Source organism: Colobus angolensis, unplaced genomic scaffold, assembly GCF_000951035.1.
Source record: "Colobus angolensis palliatus isolate OR3802 unplaced genomic scaffold, Cang.pa_1.0 Scaffold517, whole genome shotgun sequence".
In the NCBI taxonomy this organism is placed as follows: Eukaryota; Metazoa; Chordata; class Mammalia; order Primates; family Cercopithecidae; genus Colobus; species Colobus angolensis.
The window spans coordinates 1340233-1358942 of NW_012118677.1; the positions used below are offsets into that span (position 1 = coordinate 1340233).

General features: G+C 38.1%; 1 protein-coding gene across 1 annotated transcript in view; it reads right to left on the reverse strand.

Moving 5' to 3' along the window:
- The window catches only part of LRP2 (low density lipoprotein receptor-related protein 2), a 214779-nt gene that overhangs the window by 65246 nt on the left and 130823 nt on the right, over nt 1–18710 (reverse strand). The window contains exons 37-46 of the mRNA XM_011960602.1: nt 17062–17301; nt 14509–14697; nt 11388–12308; nt 11081–11246; nt 10523–10681; nt 9042–9331; nt 7485–7688; nt 6350–6592; nt 3485–3610; nt 1609–1728 (exon numbers count right to left, since the gene is read on the reverse strand). Of these exons, the coding sequence (XP_011815992.1) occupies nt 1609–1728; nt 3485–3610; nt 6350–6592; nt 7485–7688; nt 9042–9331; nt 10523–10681; nt 11081–11246; nt 11388–12308; nt 14509–14697; nt 17062–17301 (2658 nt within the window). The remainder of the gene's footprint in view (nt 1–1608; nt 1729–3484; nt 3611–6349; nt 6593–7484; nt 7689–9041; nt 9332–10522; nt 10682–11080; nt 11247–11387; nt 12309–14508; nt 14698–17061; nt 17302–18710) is intronic.

Below are 18710 nucleotides of genomic sequence, written 5' to 3' on the forward strand. Positions count from 1 at the left end.
GTAAGACCCCATCTGTTTTTTTAAAAAACTATATATCAAGATATATAAAAGTAAAGTAAGATATATAAAAGATAAAAGTAAGGAGAATTCACACCCATCCTTAATAGTGATTACCTTTGAGGAGTGAGGGGATTGGAGAAGGGTGAAAAAATGTAAATTTGCCTTTTTTGTACATCGTATTATTTCTTTAAAATATATTTCTGAACATTATTACTTTACTACAATGAGGACATATTCATATGTGGGTTATGTGCTTATTTTATTTAAATAGATCAGGTCATTGGTACTCATTGCTATTACTATGACTCTCATTACCATAGAGAAGTTTAAAAAGTCATATTAATTCTTCATATATTTGAACCAATAATTCATACATTTGAACCAATCTCTAAGACTATTCTACTCATCTGGTAGTTATTAATTATTTCCTTTACAGGTCCTCAAAACTCTATGCGCCCTTTGCTTTCTATAAAACTTTCAGTGTTGGGGAAAAAGAACGTAGTGAAGCACTCCATATACCACTCTCCATCCAACACAGAATTTAAACCTGAGAGAAAATTGGAATCAAAAATAGTTTGACTTCAGCTATAAAACTATACTGATGATCCTAAGAAAATATCCTGAAAATAAAATGTTTTAAATATGGTGTTAATATTTACTACAACAATATATACAACAGAGAAATAAAATAAAAGAAACCTAATGCTTAATAATAGAGGCAGTTAACTTGATGATACTATAACCACTCAATGGAATATTATAGTCATTAAAAGGAGTATGAAGACAAGGATGAGCAAACTTTTTATTAACTAGGTAGTAAATATTTTAGGTTTACAGGCCCTATGGTCTCTGTTGCACCTACTGGACATAACCATTGCCGAAGGACAGCAGCCATAGATGTTATGGGGCTGCATTTGAGTAAAATGCTATCTATAAAGACAGGCAACTGGCCCACAGCTATAGTTTTCTGACTCCTAAATAGCAATATGATTTATTGACAGGTTTTTTAAAGCAAAGTAGAAGATTGTATTTTTATATTTTTACAATGATGTAAAAAATGTGCATGGATATAGATTAGAATTTGTGAAAGCCAATAGCAGACTCCAAATGTAAACAGGGCATAACTGTCCCCAGGAATACAACCAAAGGCCCCTGCAACTTCTTGGGCCTCTCGTGCACAGAGACAGAACAGGAAGAGGATGCATGCCCCTAATATACTCCTTCCGCATGTATATGACTCCAATCACTTTTGGGTCTTCTGACAGCTTTCTGGGCCAGCACTCAACCAAATTCAGAAACTTCAATTGAGAGTCAATTAAAATTAAGTTCTACCAGCTAAGCACTGTATTAGGTGCATCACCAATATAATTTCATTTTATCAGCATCAATCAGCAGCTTCCACATCCTGATCAGCTCCCCACACAGTGCTCTGCACTAACAGGTCTTTAATGAATATCCGCTGAGCAGTGTCAGCATTCCAGATGAAACCTGGGACAGGAAGTGCAAGCATTCAGCAGTCATGACCCTGGTCTGTATTTGAAGTGGTTGGAAGAGACTGAAGTTGTCTAGCTGCATCGTGATGTTTTTCATGCTTGCTTACTCTCTTACCGCAAGAGGCAGGTTCATCAGAGGCATCAAAACAATCTATTTCCTGATCGCAATACCAATGTTGAGGAATACAGCGCCCAGATGTGCATTGGAACTCACTGCTGCTGCACGTGTGAGTGGCTACAGGAGGGAAAGAAGATAAAATCCATGAGCAAAACGCAAGCATGTTCCCATCAGTCTTAACCTGCCTCTATCTCTGAGCTAGATAATAGTTACCAAAAAAGGAAGACTGAGCCCAGAAAATGGGTGTTTGTGTAAGCTTTCTGTGGGGAGGGAGAAGTACGGGAGACAGAAGGAAGTCAATCCTGCCCCAATTCCCCAGTTGTTTTTTCTGGATTCCAGAAATAAAAAAAAAAAAAATTGTATTTGTTAGAAATACCAAAGAACTATCTTTGTGATAAATGAAATCACAAATTGTAAGTCTTGGTTTTATTGTTTCTACTATAATGTAAAATTAAATAAATTCCACTGCAATAATAATTAAAAGCAAAACAATAATATGACCATATCTAAGTTCACTCCACACACAACCTTTTAGCCATGTTAGATAATAATTCTAGAAAGTTGGCAAGGTTATCGTCTTATTCATCCTTGGAATACCAGACTTTTAGTTGAGTAAGTGGGAAACTGTGCCTATGTTTGAATATTGACTCTTTTCTCGAGTAACTTTAGGTAGCTCTGGTCATATGCATTTTCCAAATTGTTATGTGGGTGCACATCTAATTAAAGTCTTACAATTATTCTGGTCTATGAGGCTCTTTTGCTTTGGCTCCTGATATCTGATGATTTGCCAGGGGAGAACTGACATGGAAGCAGAGGTCCCTAGAAAGTCAGCAATAACTCCTATCTGTCTAGCCCTATCTAGTGGCGGCATCCTGATTCTGCTTCCTTGTGCTGCTGTTATTACAACAGATTCCTCTTCCTGTGCTGTACCCTAGCTTGGTGACAAATAATTACGATGTCCTTTGGTTTTCTTGGGAGAGGACCATTGACAAGAGTTTAACTACGTATACCCAGAACAGGGAAGGGCAATCACTAAATCCTTAAATTATGTAACTATTTATAGTAATAGTCTCAAAGTTATCAAACTTAAGAAAGGCTTTTTAATTTGAGCTATAAATACAGGAAATTGTTTGAATGAACCAAATTGCTAAATATGAAATAGAGATTTCTGAAATTCAAATGTACCTAGGAGATATAAAGATACTTTCAGTTACTGGTCAGGCATGGTGGTTCACACTTGTAATCCCAGAACTTTGGGAGGCTGAGGCGGGTGGATCGCTTGAGCCCAAGAGTTCCAGACCCAGCCTGGGTAACACAGCGAAACCCCATATCTACAAAAAATACAAAAATTAGCCAGGCATGGTGGCACATGCATGTAATCCCAGCTACTCAGGAGGCTGAGGTGGGAGGATGGCTTGAGCCCAGGAGGCAGAGGTTGCAGTGAGCTGTGATCATGCCACTGCACTACAGCCCAGGTGACAGAGTGAGGCTGTCTGAAAAAAAAAAATAGTTTTCAGTTACTAATAGCCACTATAATAATATTAAGAGTAAATTATAAAGGCTTAACAGGCAAATTCTGCCTACGTAGATGAGGGTGAAAGGCTTTCAACATTGGGAGAAATGGCTCTCCAATAGTAGCAGATCTCTGGAAGAAATATTCAGGGTCTGGGAATTCCAGCCAGAGAACAGAGAGAAAGAGTTTCTCATATCCATGCAATCACATACGAAAGCAGCTGCTTACCACCTCTACTTAGAAGGTCAATGTGAAATGACAATTGAAATCAGCCCAGATACCCAAGCTTCATATCTTTGTATTAGCTCACAACATGCATCTCTGGAACAACGGAAAGAAAAGCAGTTTTATCTTACTCACTGCAATAAGTAGGGTTTTCATCACTGTTATCTCCACAGTCATTGTCTCCATCACACAAATAAATGCGAGGAATACAAATATTTGAATTCTGACATTTCGTGTATCCAGACTGGCAAGTGCGATCAGCTTGAAAAAGACAACCAGATAAATATTTGGAATATATCCACCAAATATGTATTATGAACAGTATCCATGCTAACAGATCTATTGTAGAACTCAAACCATTGGAAGGGCAGCATTTTCAAAGCTATCAGAAAGGCAGGATTCATGATACTCATGTTACTTATAGACTCTATAGCAACAAGACACATTTCCAGCTGATACTGGGGAGAAGGGAGAGGAGATACTGATTTGTAGCTTAAATCAACTGTTTTCATTAGTTAATAGTATCAACGAGAGTTCCAACTCTTGGTAAAATAAACTATGGCATTTCCACACAATGGAGTAATATGTAGCTATTAAAGGAATAAAGAAGATTTCTATATACTGATAAGTAATGACAGCATAATCTTCAGGATATATTGTTAATAGCAAGAAAGCAAGATTCAAAACAGTAAGCTATATTTTATGTAAGAAAAATGATGATATAAGTGTATGTGTGTGTGTAGCAAGAGAGAGATGCTTCTACTAAAAACAAAAACAACAAAGAAAAGATATACTAACAAAAATTGTCATCTCTCTGGATAGATTGAGAAGAGCACAGAGGAAGCAGAAAGGAGAGGAAGAAATGAAGGACTTCTGTAAATGCACCTCGTCATGTAGTTTTAACTTTGGAACTATGTATGTTATTTTGTACAAATAAAATCAATAAAATAAAAATGGGAAAAGAAAATAACATTTGGAAAGAGCAATAGATGAAGCTAACTATATATCAAGTTGATAGAATAACCCTGCAGAAAAAAAATTTCAAATATCTCTAAAATCAGTATTTTGACTGCATATCTCTAGTGGGACATAATCTAAAATGCAAGAAGAATCTTGCATTTAGTAGATTTAGTGTTAATAGTATTATTTGAGTGGTTATAATAATGTTGAAATTATTATAGGCATTTTGAAATTACTATATAATAAAACAAGTAACTATATTCATGTCAAGAGAAACCATGATTTTAAGCATGAGAAGAGATGTGATTATAAAATCTAAAATGCAAACAACCTGTAATCTTAAATTTAAATGGGAAATATCAATAAAAAGTTTTTTCTGGCCAGGCGCGGGGGCTCACGCCTGTAATCCCACCACTTTGGGAGGCTGAGGCAGGTGGATCACGAGGTCAGGAGATTGAGACCAACCTGGCTAACATGGTGAAACCCCATCTCTACTAAAAAATGCAAAATATTAGCCAGGCATGGTGGTGGGCACCTGTAGTCCCAGCTACTCAGGAGGCTGAGGCAGGAGAATGACGTGAACCCGGGAGGTAGACCTTGCAGTGAGCTGAGATCATGCCACTGCACTCCAGCCTGGGTGACAGAGTGAGACTCCATCTCAGAAAAGAAAAAAAAAAAGTTTTGTCCTTAAAAGCTATATTTCCCAGCTCTGACCATTGAAAAGGACTAGAAGCAATGAAAGCTAAGTAGGAATGAGCACCCCAACCCTGTGATAATTTCTAAGAATCACAAAGGGAATGGGGTCTCCTTGGAAAAGTGGTTAATTCCAGGACTGGGACAGGAAATATAAGATAAGCTTGAGCTATAAGAAGATGGATTGGGGTCATGTCAAAGAACAGAAAATGCAACTTAAGGACTCTCATTGGCCTAAGTTTGGACAACCGTGCACTAAAAAGAACAGTTGACAGCACTGTATTAAAACTCATCAAATACATAAAGATCGAAGAGTTCAATATAACACTAAACTAAACTAAACAAAAACTTAATTATCCTGTGTCATCAACTCATTACTCGGAAAATTGACAAGCAAAAGGTATTTATCCTGTAGATCATAATTACCAACAAAAGCTGACAAGGGAAATGTCTTCTTTATCAAACTTCAGCTAATAAATGTGGCAGGAATACTATAATTTTAAAGTGCCCATTTCATAACCCTTAAAGAAATAATGGGTTTATGGAACAACCACCCATGGATGCTAAAACCATTGGGTGAAAGGAGGATGGGAGTTTCATAAGAGAAGATTCAGGCTGACGCCAGAATCCACTTAAAGTGGGGCAACCGAACATCATGTGCCTCATGAGGTGATGCAACAGGAAACACACAACTCCACCTCTGAAACACTCTTACCCAAAGAATTGCACCTGTTACTATCAAAACTGTAGGTCTAAATACCAGTTCATAGGAAATAAGAGGGATAGGATAAATTAAATGGATCAATTATGCAATTAGTCAGATCCAGAATGTGAGATATTCTACAGGACAAATCATCCAATCTTTCTAATGAATCAATGACATTAAAAAGTGGGAAGTGTTGTGGCATAAAAGAAATGGAAGAATTATAACAATCAAAATCAATGTGTAGATCTCATGTGAACCCTAACTTGAACAGAGTAACAGTAAAAATACATTTTGGGGATAAGCGACAAAATCTGAACATGGACTAGGTACTCTGGGATATTAAGTAAGTACTGTTGATTTTGCCAGGCATTATAACAGCATGGTAGTTGTTTTCTAAAATATCATCAGTGAAGTGCATGTCTAGGAGTCACTTTAAAATACTAGAAAAAAGGAGAGAAAAATGAAACAAGATTGGTATTTGTTGATACTTGCTACCGTGCCTAGCCAAAAATTTACGTTTTAGATAAATACTTCGGTTTTCTTTTTTTTTGGAAAGCCTTTTGTTTTTATATAATAATTTCATCTCCCATGATCCAAGACTTTAGACCCAAAATCACAATAAGCACTTAAGATAAACTTACGGCAATTTTTCTCATCTGAAGTGTTATTATCATGGCAGTTGTCTACACCATTGCAGACAAACTCACGAGGTATGCACCTTCTATTATTGCACATAAACTCTGTGGTGGCATTGCAGTCCCTGAACAGGCACCCTGCCTCATCACTGCCATCACCACAGTCATTGTAGTAATCACAGCGGTAAGAGTATTGGACACATCGCCCATTGGCACAGGTGAAGGCTGTCGGTGAGCAGGTGTGAAGTGCTAAGAAGAGGAAAAACATGAGAACAAACCCTCTTGATTAAAGCATTATCCTAATTTTTAAAAAGATACAATTAAATAAAAGGGACACTTTGAATTTACCTTCCAAGGCAAAAAACGCTGCAAAACGGACTGCATGCAAAGTGAGATAACACTTTTAATTAGTTAGATTAAGCAAAATATGTTGCATACCTTTTTTAAATAAATTGTTTTATGCACAAGTCAAGTAATTTCAGCACAAATCAAAGTGATTCTATTTCTCGATAATCTCAATTTATCTCAATCACAGAAAAGCAAGCAATTATAGTTTATTTCATGAAAATAAAAACTCCTAGCCCCTATTACAGTCTGCTAGGAAAAGGTAACCAACCTCAGAACTCCCTGAGAAAGTCCACTGTGTTTTATTCACTCTATTCAGATGGAAGCTGAGGATTGGAAGTTATTTTCATAAAATTATTGAAATAATGACCTTTGTGCTATGAAAATTAGTAAAAATGATACGTTTCCTCAGTCCCAAGCTAAGCCAGGCTTAGCATGCACCATGTCTCATGCTAAGGGTTTTTTACATGTTGTTTCTCTTACTCCTCACAAGAACCCTAGTAGTAGCTCCATTTTACAGATGAGACATCTGAGGCTTGAGATATTAAGTAACTTTCCCAGGGCTACACAGATTACAAAATACAATCACCAGGATGATGACTGTGCTTGTGCTCTTAACCACTACAGGTGTGATTTAACAGAAACAGTCTGGATTATAAGAGCAAACATTTTTCAGCTCTACCAGGATGCCTAGGAACACAGTTCAAACCCATTCACACACAGCAGGATTCTGTACCAAACACTTGACATCAAGATGCCATTAGCTCCTACCAAAAGCGCCAAAAGTCCAACTCACCACAGACACTTTCCATCTCATCACTGCCGTCCCCACAGTCGTTGTCATTATCACACTTCCACTCTTCCGAGATGCAGCGCCCATTGGAGCAGGTGAAGGAAGATGCACCACATCGTTCACCATTGTCCACAATGCAGTGCTTCCTGTTATTGGCCAAATACCAGTTGCCCTCATGTGGACACTGGCACTCAGCACCATTTGGACCTGAAGAAAGATAATCCCAGAAGAAGCAAAAGATGGATGCAGCCACCGTTCACGTTGTCCCCTACACAATAGCACTTGCAACAGCTTCTACATTAAATGCTCCCTAAGACAAGCCATGGAAATTCTGCCCATTAACCTTTTAACTATATTCTGAATCACTTTTCCATGAAGAAGAGCAATCACCAATTTCTAATAAATGTGCCGATTCCTTCTAAACAACAGGAAATATCAATGTCTCTTCTCAGCAAAATTTGCAAAGCAACAACATCAAAAGGCATATCTTCCCATGAATTTGCTGTTCTTTATAAAATGCACAATGAAGCATATGATCCCACCCACAAATACCACCAGAAATATTTCAAACTATAAATAATACCTCTTAAGCAGAAAATGTACATCCTTTTATAAGGAAGGCAGGCTCATTGACAGAATTCCTAGTCAAGACATGAAGTAGGGCAGCCAAGCCGTTCATCTTTCTTTTTTTTTTTTTTTTCTTGAGACGGAGTCTCGCTCTGCGGCCCAGGCTGGAGTGCTGTGGCCGGATCTCAGCTCACTGCAAACTCCGCCTCCTGGGTTCACGCCATTCTCCTGCCTCAGCCTCCCGAGTAGCTGGGACTACAGGCGACTGCCACCTCGCCCGGCTAATTTTTTGTATTTTTTAGTAGAGACGGGGTTTCACCGTGTTAGCCAGGATGGTCTCCATCTCCTGACCTCGTGATCCGCCCGTCTCGGCCTCCCAAAGTGCTGGGATTACAGGCTTGAGCCACCGCGCCCGGCCCGTTCATCTTTCTTTCTAACTGCATCAAGCTTGTATTTAAAATGCCTTCATAAGCTGAGCGCTGTGGCTCACACCTGTAATCCCAGCACTTTGGGAAGCCGAGGTGGGCGGATCACTTGAGGCCAAGAGTTTGAGACTAGCCTGGCCAACATGGTGAAGCCCCATCCCTACTAAAAATACAAAAATTAGCTGGACATGGTGGTGTATGCCTGTAGTCCCAGCTACTAGGGAGGCTGAGGCAGGAGAATTGCATGAACCCAGGAGGTGGAGGTTGCAGTGAGCCGAGATCCTGCCACTGCACTCCAGCCTGGGCAACAGAGTGAGACTCCGTCTCAAAAATAAAATAAAATAAAATAAAATAAAATAAAATGCTTTCATAAAAGGGCTCCATATAGAATAGAAAGGAAGCCTGCCAAGACTTCCTCTCAAAATACAGTCCCAGGTCTATTTTATAAATTACCCTGAAATCAAGGAGAATTTGAATTTTCTTTCTCCTGTGAGAACTTCAGCCTTCCTTACCAATTGTACTGTGATCATTATTCTCCATGTTTTAATTTTCATGGTCAATGCCTTACCTGGTGCACAGATATGGCTGCAGCCCCCATTAAACTGTTCACAAGGATTGTTACACTGTTCTTTCTGGTTCTTCACAACAGTGTTGATTCCCCTGGGCTGGGAGAGCAAATTTGTGGTCATTGCAATCTGACCTGACCCGTCATATTTGTTAGCTCGGTAAATTCTTTGTGTGTACAAGTCAGTCCAGTAAATATACTGGCCATAGAGAGTCAAGCCGAAAGCATGAATGGCTGCATTGACAATGACTTCACGATCCATGCCTGTCAGAGTGCTGCGTTCAATCTTCTGCCTAAAATGAAAAAAAAATAAAAAATAAAAAATAAAAAAGTTGAAATCTCAAATGAGTTAAGTTTTCAACTGGCAACCCAATACATGTGCCTCATGATTGTTTACACAAGCCCCCAACTTTCTTTTCAAGTGGGGCATATGACAGCTAGAAATGTTTCTTCTGGAGATGGGAGGTCTTGTTTGCTTATCAAACAATAGACTTTATAAAATCATTGACTTCCAAATATGAATAGTAATCCTACAAAAGGAACCAGGTTGACATTAGAAACAGGAAAACATGAAATAATCCATGTAATGCATGGAACTCAGTGTTGAGCACATAGCAGACTCTCAATAAAACAATAACTTTTCCATCCCACTTCCTTAGTGACTTTTTCGATTTGACATTTATTGAGTACCTTGAGGTGTTTACCTAGAATAATCCAAGCTTAGACCCAAAGCATCACTGCTTTGTTTCAAATAGGAGAATAAAGAAAAGATCAGAAGGTTAGGAGCTTGGCATCACAAGACTAAAATTCCAAAGAAATATGCAAGAAAAAGTAAGATTCCCAGTATGCAGACACCAGCCATAATAAACAAAATCATTTCATCCCTTCAACTATTCCATTAGGATGACTGGAATGTGAGACATATGGGGGGTACTTGGAGAAGTTACATACAAAATTAGAGTTGACAAAAGGAAAATATTAAGAAATGTGCTGAGAAGAAGCTTGCCAGAGAAGAAAGGGTCTATTTGAAAAGATGACCAAAAGTCAAAGAACAAAGAAAATAATTTTCTAAAAGACATTGAATGCTAAAGCCCAGAAAAAATCTTAATATCAATGGGCATTTAAAAGTCATTCAGATTTTATGGCAGTTACCTAGGGCCTGCAGAATGTAAGTTGAGTAATTTCATTTGTAATTCTAAATTGAGCAAATACATTTATAATTATAGCTGAAATTACAGATATATTTAACAATGCACCTTCAGATGTCTTTTAGTTCATAATTATTCAATGCATGATATAGATAAATTTTCACAGGTACGTTCACCAAGTTACAATATAAACATAGTTCCTAAAACTGTGATTCTATATTTTGGCAATGTCTATCTGGCATATTATATTTTCATCACATGATGCAAATCCCTCTTCTTTGGAAATGGGAGGAAAAACTCTTCTTAACACCCACATGAGTAACCAGAGACACCTACAGACTAGCGTCCACCCAGTACAGAAGGTCCTCCTCATAGTCCAGAGTCAGCCCACTGGGCATGACCAGGCTGCTGTTCACAATGGGTACCCGGAAGTTTCCTCCCAATGTGGCTCTCTCGATTTTGGCATGCATATCCCAATCAGCCCAGTACAGGTACCTGGTCATACAAAAGGAGTCAATAATTAATTCACAGGGAACCTCATAGTCCTTAAAAAAAAAGAAAAAGAAAAGAAAGAAAAAAAGGACAACATTCTTTAATTGCAAATTGCCAGTAACATGGCAAAAGAAACTCCATTTCTACTTACACAACTCATCCAAAAGGAATCTATTGAGTCAGGGTGTTGACTTCCTAGTATGTTGCCAACCTTTCTGCCATCAAAGGGAGCTACACGCTGCACCCTCCTTCCCAGGTAAAATCATTCAATATGCTTTCACCCTTGGATCTGTAGCCATGGTGTTATAAGCCCATAACACACTGGCTATCTGTGAACATAATTTCAGGCCCCACTCTTTCCAGAAATAAGCAGACAGAAATATAACAAAGATGATGGCATACCCTTGGCAGGGATCTAACACAATTGCTCTTGGTTTTGGAACGCGGGCTATCACAGTGCGGTTAGACCCATCTTCAGCCATGGAATTAATCGTCTGGTTGAGGTAGTCACTGTAATAAATTCTTCTAGTAATCCAATCAAAGGCAATGCCATCAGCAGTCCCTATACCTGGACACATACCGGCAGACACACACACAAGCACACACAAAGACATTAGAGTCTCATATGCATTGGAAACACTCAGTCATCCATGTGTGTTGACCCCATTGTGTCTACTTGCAGGATAAGCAGCACCTGGACTGCACTTACCTGAAGCAATGACAGTTGGAGTATGGATCCCTGAAGACAGGCTGACATAGGAAATCTGTCCAACTCCAGAGGCTAAATTTTGTGTGAAGTAGATTCTATCACTTACACTGTCATAGTCTAGAGACATGACAGTTCTTTCCACATTTATTGTTTGGAAAGGTGGGCTATGGTTTTCAGGGTCCAAGTGTAAGCTTCTCAAGGAATTAGACAAAGCAAAGATGAGGAAATTTTCTGTTGAAATGGCACAATTCTTGCCATCACTTTCCAGGGTCCCAAAGGCACAGTCACATTTTGGGGTGTGCAATCCAGGCAGAGCAAAGCAGAGATGAGAGCACCCACCATTATTTTCCAAGCAAGGGTTGTTGTTGACCTCTGCTGGCGACTTGGGCTGGACTTGCTTGTCAAAGATGGTCACATCTCTTAGCCAGTTGATATTGTCTCTTATCACTGTGGGTGGGTCTGTGTTCTCTGGTTCCTTGCTGGCTTGGAAGATTTTTTTCAAATTCCTATCTACCCATATGATAGAATTTCCAAAAACAGTGATGCCATAAGGAGTTGGGTAACGACTGCCGTAACGAATCACCTCAGAATTCTCTCCATTGATACGAATCCTTGCAATTATATCTAAAGAATCATCAACCCAATAAACGTAGCCATCGTTTCGGTCCACTGCCAAGCCCCGTGGGGTGACAATGCCCTCGGACACAAGCACAGTTCGATTGGTACAGTCAAGGAAAGAACGCTCAATCTTTGGTCTCTGCCCATAGTCAGCCCAGAAGAGGTATCTGTTCTTGGGATCTACAACGATATGCCTAGGCATGTCCACTGTGACTTTAAGAAGAACACGGCGGTAAGTAGTATTGATCCGCAGAACTTCTATCAGTGTTTCAGAAACAAAGGCATTGGTGAAATAAAGATTTCCTATGGGAAAATGAAAGTGCATGCTGATCAATGGAGAACCAAGAAGAAAAAAAGGGAGAACTTTCCAAATTCAGAACAAGATCTATAAGGTTGAAGTTTGGGTCACTATATGTTGTCTTTTCCAAGATGATAAATAAATGTCCTAGTCTAGGCTTAGAAAAATAAATTCTTACTCTTAGGAATTACAGAGATTGCGTCTTCAGATTTAGAGAGAAAGTGCCTATCTTCAGCTTCTAAAGTAGATTAGAATTCATAGCAACATAACCCACTTTCTACTGAAAGGTATATTTTCCAGAATGTCCCCCCTTTTCTACCTGAAGCTCTAAATGCTCAATACCAACTTGAAACACTCTAAATATACATTTTCATAGGACAACTTCTACCCCAATATGATAAAAGTAGCAAAGAGGGAGCACCAGCAGCAGCTCAGGTTGTTATTGATGTTATCAAATGCTCTTTGTGCTTATGGTTAACATGAAGTTTTTCCTTAGTCTTTCTAACTAATGTAGGTGCTTTCATCTCATGGGCCTTCTAAAAGTGACCATAACAAAAGTCCATTTCCCTTTAAGCCTTATGTAAATGCTAGAATAAAAAGATAACTTTGTGAAAATAGTATAATAAGTAGAGAATGGTCACAAATTATTGATTCCATGTCGTTGAAAGCCTGTTGTTGAACTATCAATGCTAGTACCAAGACACACATATTTTGTTCCTATATCCGATTCAAACCACCTCTGGAGAAATCAGGCCAGTGTGAAATATGTTACTGATACATTTTTTCATTACCTAACTCTACTTGCTATGTATGTATTTGCTCATTTCCAATCCTTTAATCCAGGGTTGGCAAACTTTTTCTGTAAAGGGCCAGATAATAAATATTTTAGGCTTTGCAGAGCATATGGTTTCTTTAACAAGTACCCAACCCTGCCACTGTAACATGAAAGCAGCCATAGACAGTACACAAATAAATGGGCATATCTGTGTTACAATAAAACTTTATTTACAAAAACAGGCAACAGGCTGCATTTGACTCACAGGCCCTAGTTTGCTGACTACTGCTTTATCTGTACCCTCAGAAATAATAATTTCTAATCCAGAACAGGAGTTAGGAACCCAGTTAAAGCTTTATTTAACCATACTACCGTATTTACTTTTTGCAATAAACTCTTATTATATAGTACTTAGATTTTCATAATACATGTTAATATTTCCCTTTTTTTTTTTTGAGACAGAGTCTCACTCTGTTACCCAGGCTTGATGGCAGTGGCATAATCTCGACCCACTGCAACCTCTTCCTCCTGGGTTCAAGCGATTCTCCTGCCTCAGCCTCCTGAGTAGCTGGGATTACAGGCACACACTACCACGGCCGGCTAATTTTTGTTTTTAGTAGAGATGGGGTTTCACCATGTTGGTCAGGCTGGTCTCGAACTCTTGACCTCAGGTGATCCGCCTGCCTCAGCCTCCTAAAGTGCTGGGATTACAGGCATGAGCCACCGCGTCCTGCCTACATGCTAATATTTTTAAGTGATGCCTACTTACCAAGCTTGATCCAATGATACTGATTTTATGTAGAATTGGATTATATTCCAAAACATATAATACTACTAATTATGAGTGGTATTCTTACTCAAATGAGTGATAAAAATGAGTGGTTTTTCAAGCTTATGTGCATGAATCAATACAACTAAGTTAATATAATACTGGACCAGGTACTTAAAAAAATTACTAATAAAGTATCTCATTATCTAAGTGATTTTTATATATGAATAAAAGGAAGCAATTAAGAATTTGGCAACTAAAATTGCTCAGCTTCAAAGTAAATGAATGCTGTTCCATAGTTTATATTTTTATATCCCTTTCTCTTGAAAATTTAGAAAACTTCTAATGCAGAAATCAGGTGCATATCTAAGTGTAAAAAGCCAAATCCACATAATTTAATATTTTAACCATTTTTGTCTTCAGATTATGTTAATAACAGAAGAAAATGATAATGATTAAGTTGTTATGAATCTGTAAACTGAAACACCATATCATTTATCAAACAGACACATAGCTTAATCTAAATTCAATGTGTCTTAAATCATCTTAATAATTGTCTAGAAAAACAAACCTGTAGCACATGGAGTTAGGCTAAACTTTCTAGCATAAAATAAGACGACAGAGATGCAAATCCATTAAAATCACCATACAGCTTACATACCTGCTACCCAATCCACTGCAATACCCCGGACTCCATTTTCTCCTATTCCATGTGTAACAATGTTCGTCAAAGAAGATCCATCTGGTTTAATTCTACGGATTGCATTATCAGATGCCACTGAGCTGCTAAAATCACACCAATAAATAAAGCCAGAGGACACATCCACATCCACATGCAGTGCATTTCGTCCTGGAAGTTAAGAAACGATCATTTAACAACGCTGTCACTGCAAGTAGAACTTTTAAATGTCTGCCCTTCCTCTCAAACCCTCATTCCCAGCCCCCTGCTCTGAGCATCTCCCCATTACAAAATGAAACCCTTTTTTCCCAGTTGCAGTGAGCAGGCCTACAACCCACATCTTGGTTTCTAATACTCTTTCCCACAATAAGGAGCTCTGGCTCCCGGGAGAAATGCTGGTTATAGATTTAGGCAGGGAAGGTATGAAGTGAGCATGAAACATCTTATTGTACCAAGAAACAAGGCGTACACAGAAGTATACAGGTGCTCACTTGAAGAGGCTCCCTGGCCAAAATGGATCCACTAGAACATCAAAAGAAGGATTACAGTAATTGATTGTAACACACTGAATTTAAAAAAATAAAAATTTGACCCCACAATGATAATAAATTTTTTAAAAGATAAATTGGGGAGAAACGAAGAGCTTTCCTTTATGGAAGAATATTATCTAACAAATATAAAGGGAATGCTAGAATAAGAAAATCACAATTTTGCAATCCTCAATTAAATAATCATTTCAAACAAGGATCATCAATGGCTGCCAAAACCAATGGGTAAAACGTGCTTGGGAGCCAAGACATTCACAGGGCCCAAGCGTGACTGCATAGATTTCACCCAAATTAAGAAAGAAAAAAATACACCTTTAAAAAGCAGCAATGTAGCAGTGACCACCTTAACCAGTGATCAAACTCAAATGCCACTAAGAGCAGGACAAGCTGACATTATGTTCTTCCTGATAAGATTCTGTATCAACTAACACAGTATAACCTATAAAGTATTTTTGCTAAGTGTATTTAACCTTGATCTAATCAAGCAATTAGACCTAACTTCCATTTCATGAGAACTACAGGGTAAAAAATGAAAGACAGGCTAAATATTCAGACAAATCCTCAGTGTGGGATTCTCAAAGACAGCAGGTCTGCCTCTTTAAAACATCAATGTCATAGCAAAAAGCTAGAGGCAACTACTCCAAATTAGAAGAAACTAATGAGATATTCCCAGTGCAATGCATGAATCTTGATTAGATCTTGGATGGAACAAAACAGCTATATATAAAATGTTGTGAGGCCAACTGAAGAAATATGATTATGAATATTTAATAATGCCCTTTGAAACTGTATGCTAACATATGTAGGGGTAAAGTGGCATGGTATTAAAATTTATTTTCAAAAGGTTCATAAAAATGAATGTGAATGCATATGCATGTACACACACACACAGATTGAGAGCTCAAATGTGATGAAATGTTAACAACTGTTAAATCTTGGTAAAGGGTATAGGATATTTGCTAAATCTTTCAACGTTTCTGTGTTTGAACTTTTTTTTAATGAAAAGCTGGGAGAAAAAACTATTGAATTTGTCATATCTATTCAAGATGATAACTTAGATCCATAACTTTTTAGATATGGAAAAACAAAGATGAGTCATGCATCCACGGGAACATGGCCATCAGGTAGGAGGATGTGTGGGACTGGAAGCTCTCTGACTCCTTTCCCCTGGTTCATTTCTGTATTTTCTGACCATCTCTTCCAGCCCTTCATTCACTTCATCCTTTTTTCCTTCCTTTCTACCCTGTATTTCTATCTTTAGCCTGTGACATTCTCCTAGCGGTGTTAGAAAATTCTTAGTTCCCTTTAAAAAAAAAAAAAAAAAAAGAAAATTCTTAGTTCCTCCTGTGCCAAGGTATACCTAAAAACCTTGGTTCATCTAGGAAGCAAGTGGTCATTTTATACATTCAGAGTAAGTAAGCACAAAGTGCTGCAAAAATATGATTACTAAAGAGGGACTAATACTGTGAACTCTTTTGCTTCAATTCACCAAACATATATTAATACATCATATTTGTGGACTATTTCATTACCATATTAAATAATAGTATACCCTCTACCGTAAATCTCCATTAATAGTCAGAAATAAGGCATGGTTCTTCAGAACACTAACTCTGTAGTACTTCTTGCAAACCCATGCTACATTCTATATTGCTCTAGGCCTGTGGTTCTTAGTGTGACCCATGGGCCAGCACCATCAGCATGCCCTGGGAGCTTATTAGGAGTGCATTTCTTTGGCCCTACCCTAGACTACAAAATCAGAAAAATCTGGCGACGAGGCCTGGCGCTGTGTTGCTGTGAGCCCTCCAGGTGATTCTGAGACACACTAAAGTTTGAAAAACACTTTAGGCTGTGCCAGTTGATTTGAAGGGAAAGGAAAGCTTCATTATGCACTGAATCCAGACATGAAGAAATGTTTTCATGGCACCAGGGATTTCAACCTGGTGCCAGATGAAGTCAAATCTTACTTACATTGGAGTTGGCATACCTTGGCCTGCCACTGGCACCATGGTTTCTGAATGATCTGACAATTCCAAGCTAAAGCCCCTGATTGCAGACAGCATTGAAACAACAATGAAAGAGTTATATGGAGAGCAGGACCGATTATCAGGATTGAGTTTAAATCCAGTGGCACAGGCGCAGGAAAACAATCCTCCTGGTACAGGCAGGCAAATCTGCTGACAGGCATTCATGTTGTTGCTACAGCCATTTGAGGATTCGGCAGCATCTAAACGAAAACAAAATCTGTTTGTAACTTTTGATCCTAGCTACTCGCCACCCCATCTCAAATTTCTTTAATTGGGTCACCAAATAACTTATTCTAAAAATTAATAACCAACATATAGTAGCTGAGCTAATCTAAAAACAATATTGGAGAGACTAGAGCTTATACAATAACACCTAAAGGTATGAAACCAGTAACCCAACTATTGTATAATAGGGAATGGGGCTTCAATTGCCTTTTTCTACAAATCATGTGAGGATTACGGAGGTCAGTATATAAATCTGTTCATAATTTGCCTATGAACTGGCACTTAAAAGAATACGTTCAGTTACATGATCAATAATGTGATTATTTGCTTTTTAAAATATATGAAATAAGAAGATTTAAAGAATAATCCTTGAATTAATGGCATTCCCAGTGACCTGGATGAAACTGGAGACTATTATTCAAAGTGAAGTAACGCAGGATTGGAAAACCAAACATCGTATGTTCTCACTGGTATGTGGGAGCTAAGCTATGAGGACGCAAAGGCCTAAGAATGATACAATGGACTTCAGGGACTTGGGGGAAGGCTGGGAGTGGGGTGAGGGATAAAAGACTACAAATAGGGTACAGTGTATACTGCTCATGTGATGGGTGCTCCAAAATCTCACAAATCACCACCAAAGAACTTACTCATGTAACTAAACACCACCTGTACCCCAAAAACCTATGGAAAAATAAAAAAATAAAGAATATTCTTTATAGGAATAAAAAATTAATTTTTATTGCATGTGTTTCTTTCACATGCAGCTAAAAAAAAAAATACCTAGTGACAAACTTAGGTTATAGGACAGGAAACAAATTGTTTGATCATCTTTGGCTGAAGACGAAAGCTATAAAATACATCAAAAAATACTACCTGTATCATAACACTAATTTAAAGGGGTAAATCAGAAGTTAGATTATCTTTTTAAAAAATGTTGAAATAGGCAACATCCAAAAGTATTCCTTTTAAGACTAAAAATTCCATCCCATTAACACTTTCCCAGCAGGCATTCAACTAATATGCCCTGAGCACCTTCTATGTGCCAGGCACTATTCTAATCACCGAGTATTGAACAGTAAACAAGACAGACAAAATGCCTGCCCTTATGGAGGTTATATTCTAATAAGTAACACAAAAATAGAAAACAAATAATATGTCAGGGAGCTCCGTGAAGCAAAAGCAAAGTAAGGAATTGAAAGTAATGGAAAGAGAAACGGAATAAACTTACTCTAAAGTCAATCTGGCCTTTCAGATGCCAAATTAGCCCTTGGCTTTTAACCATGCTTAAGACTTCATTAACATTTTTTAAATATTTTGGGTAATTTCAATTTGCATGCACGTGTATGTACATGAAACTGTGTGTGGGTGTGTGCTTACAAATGTA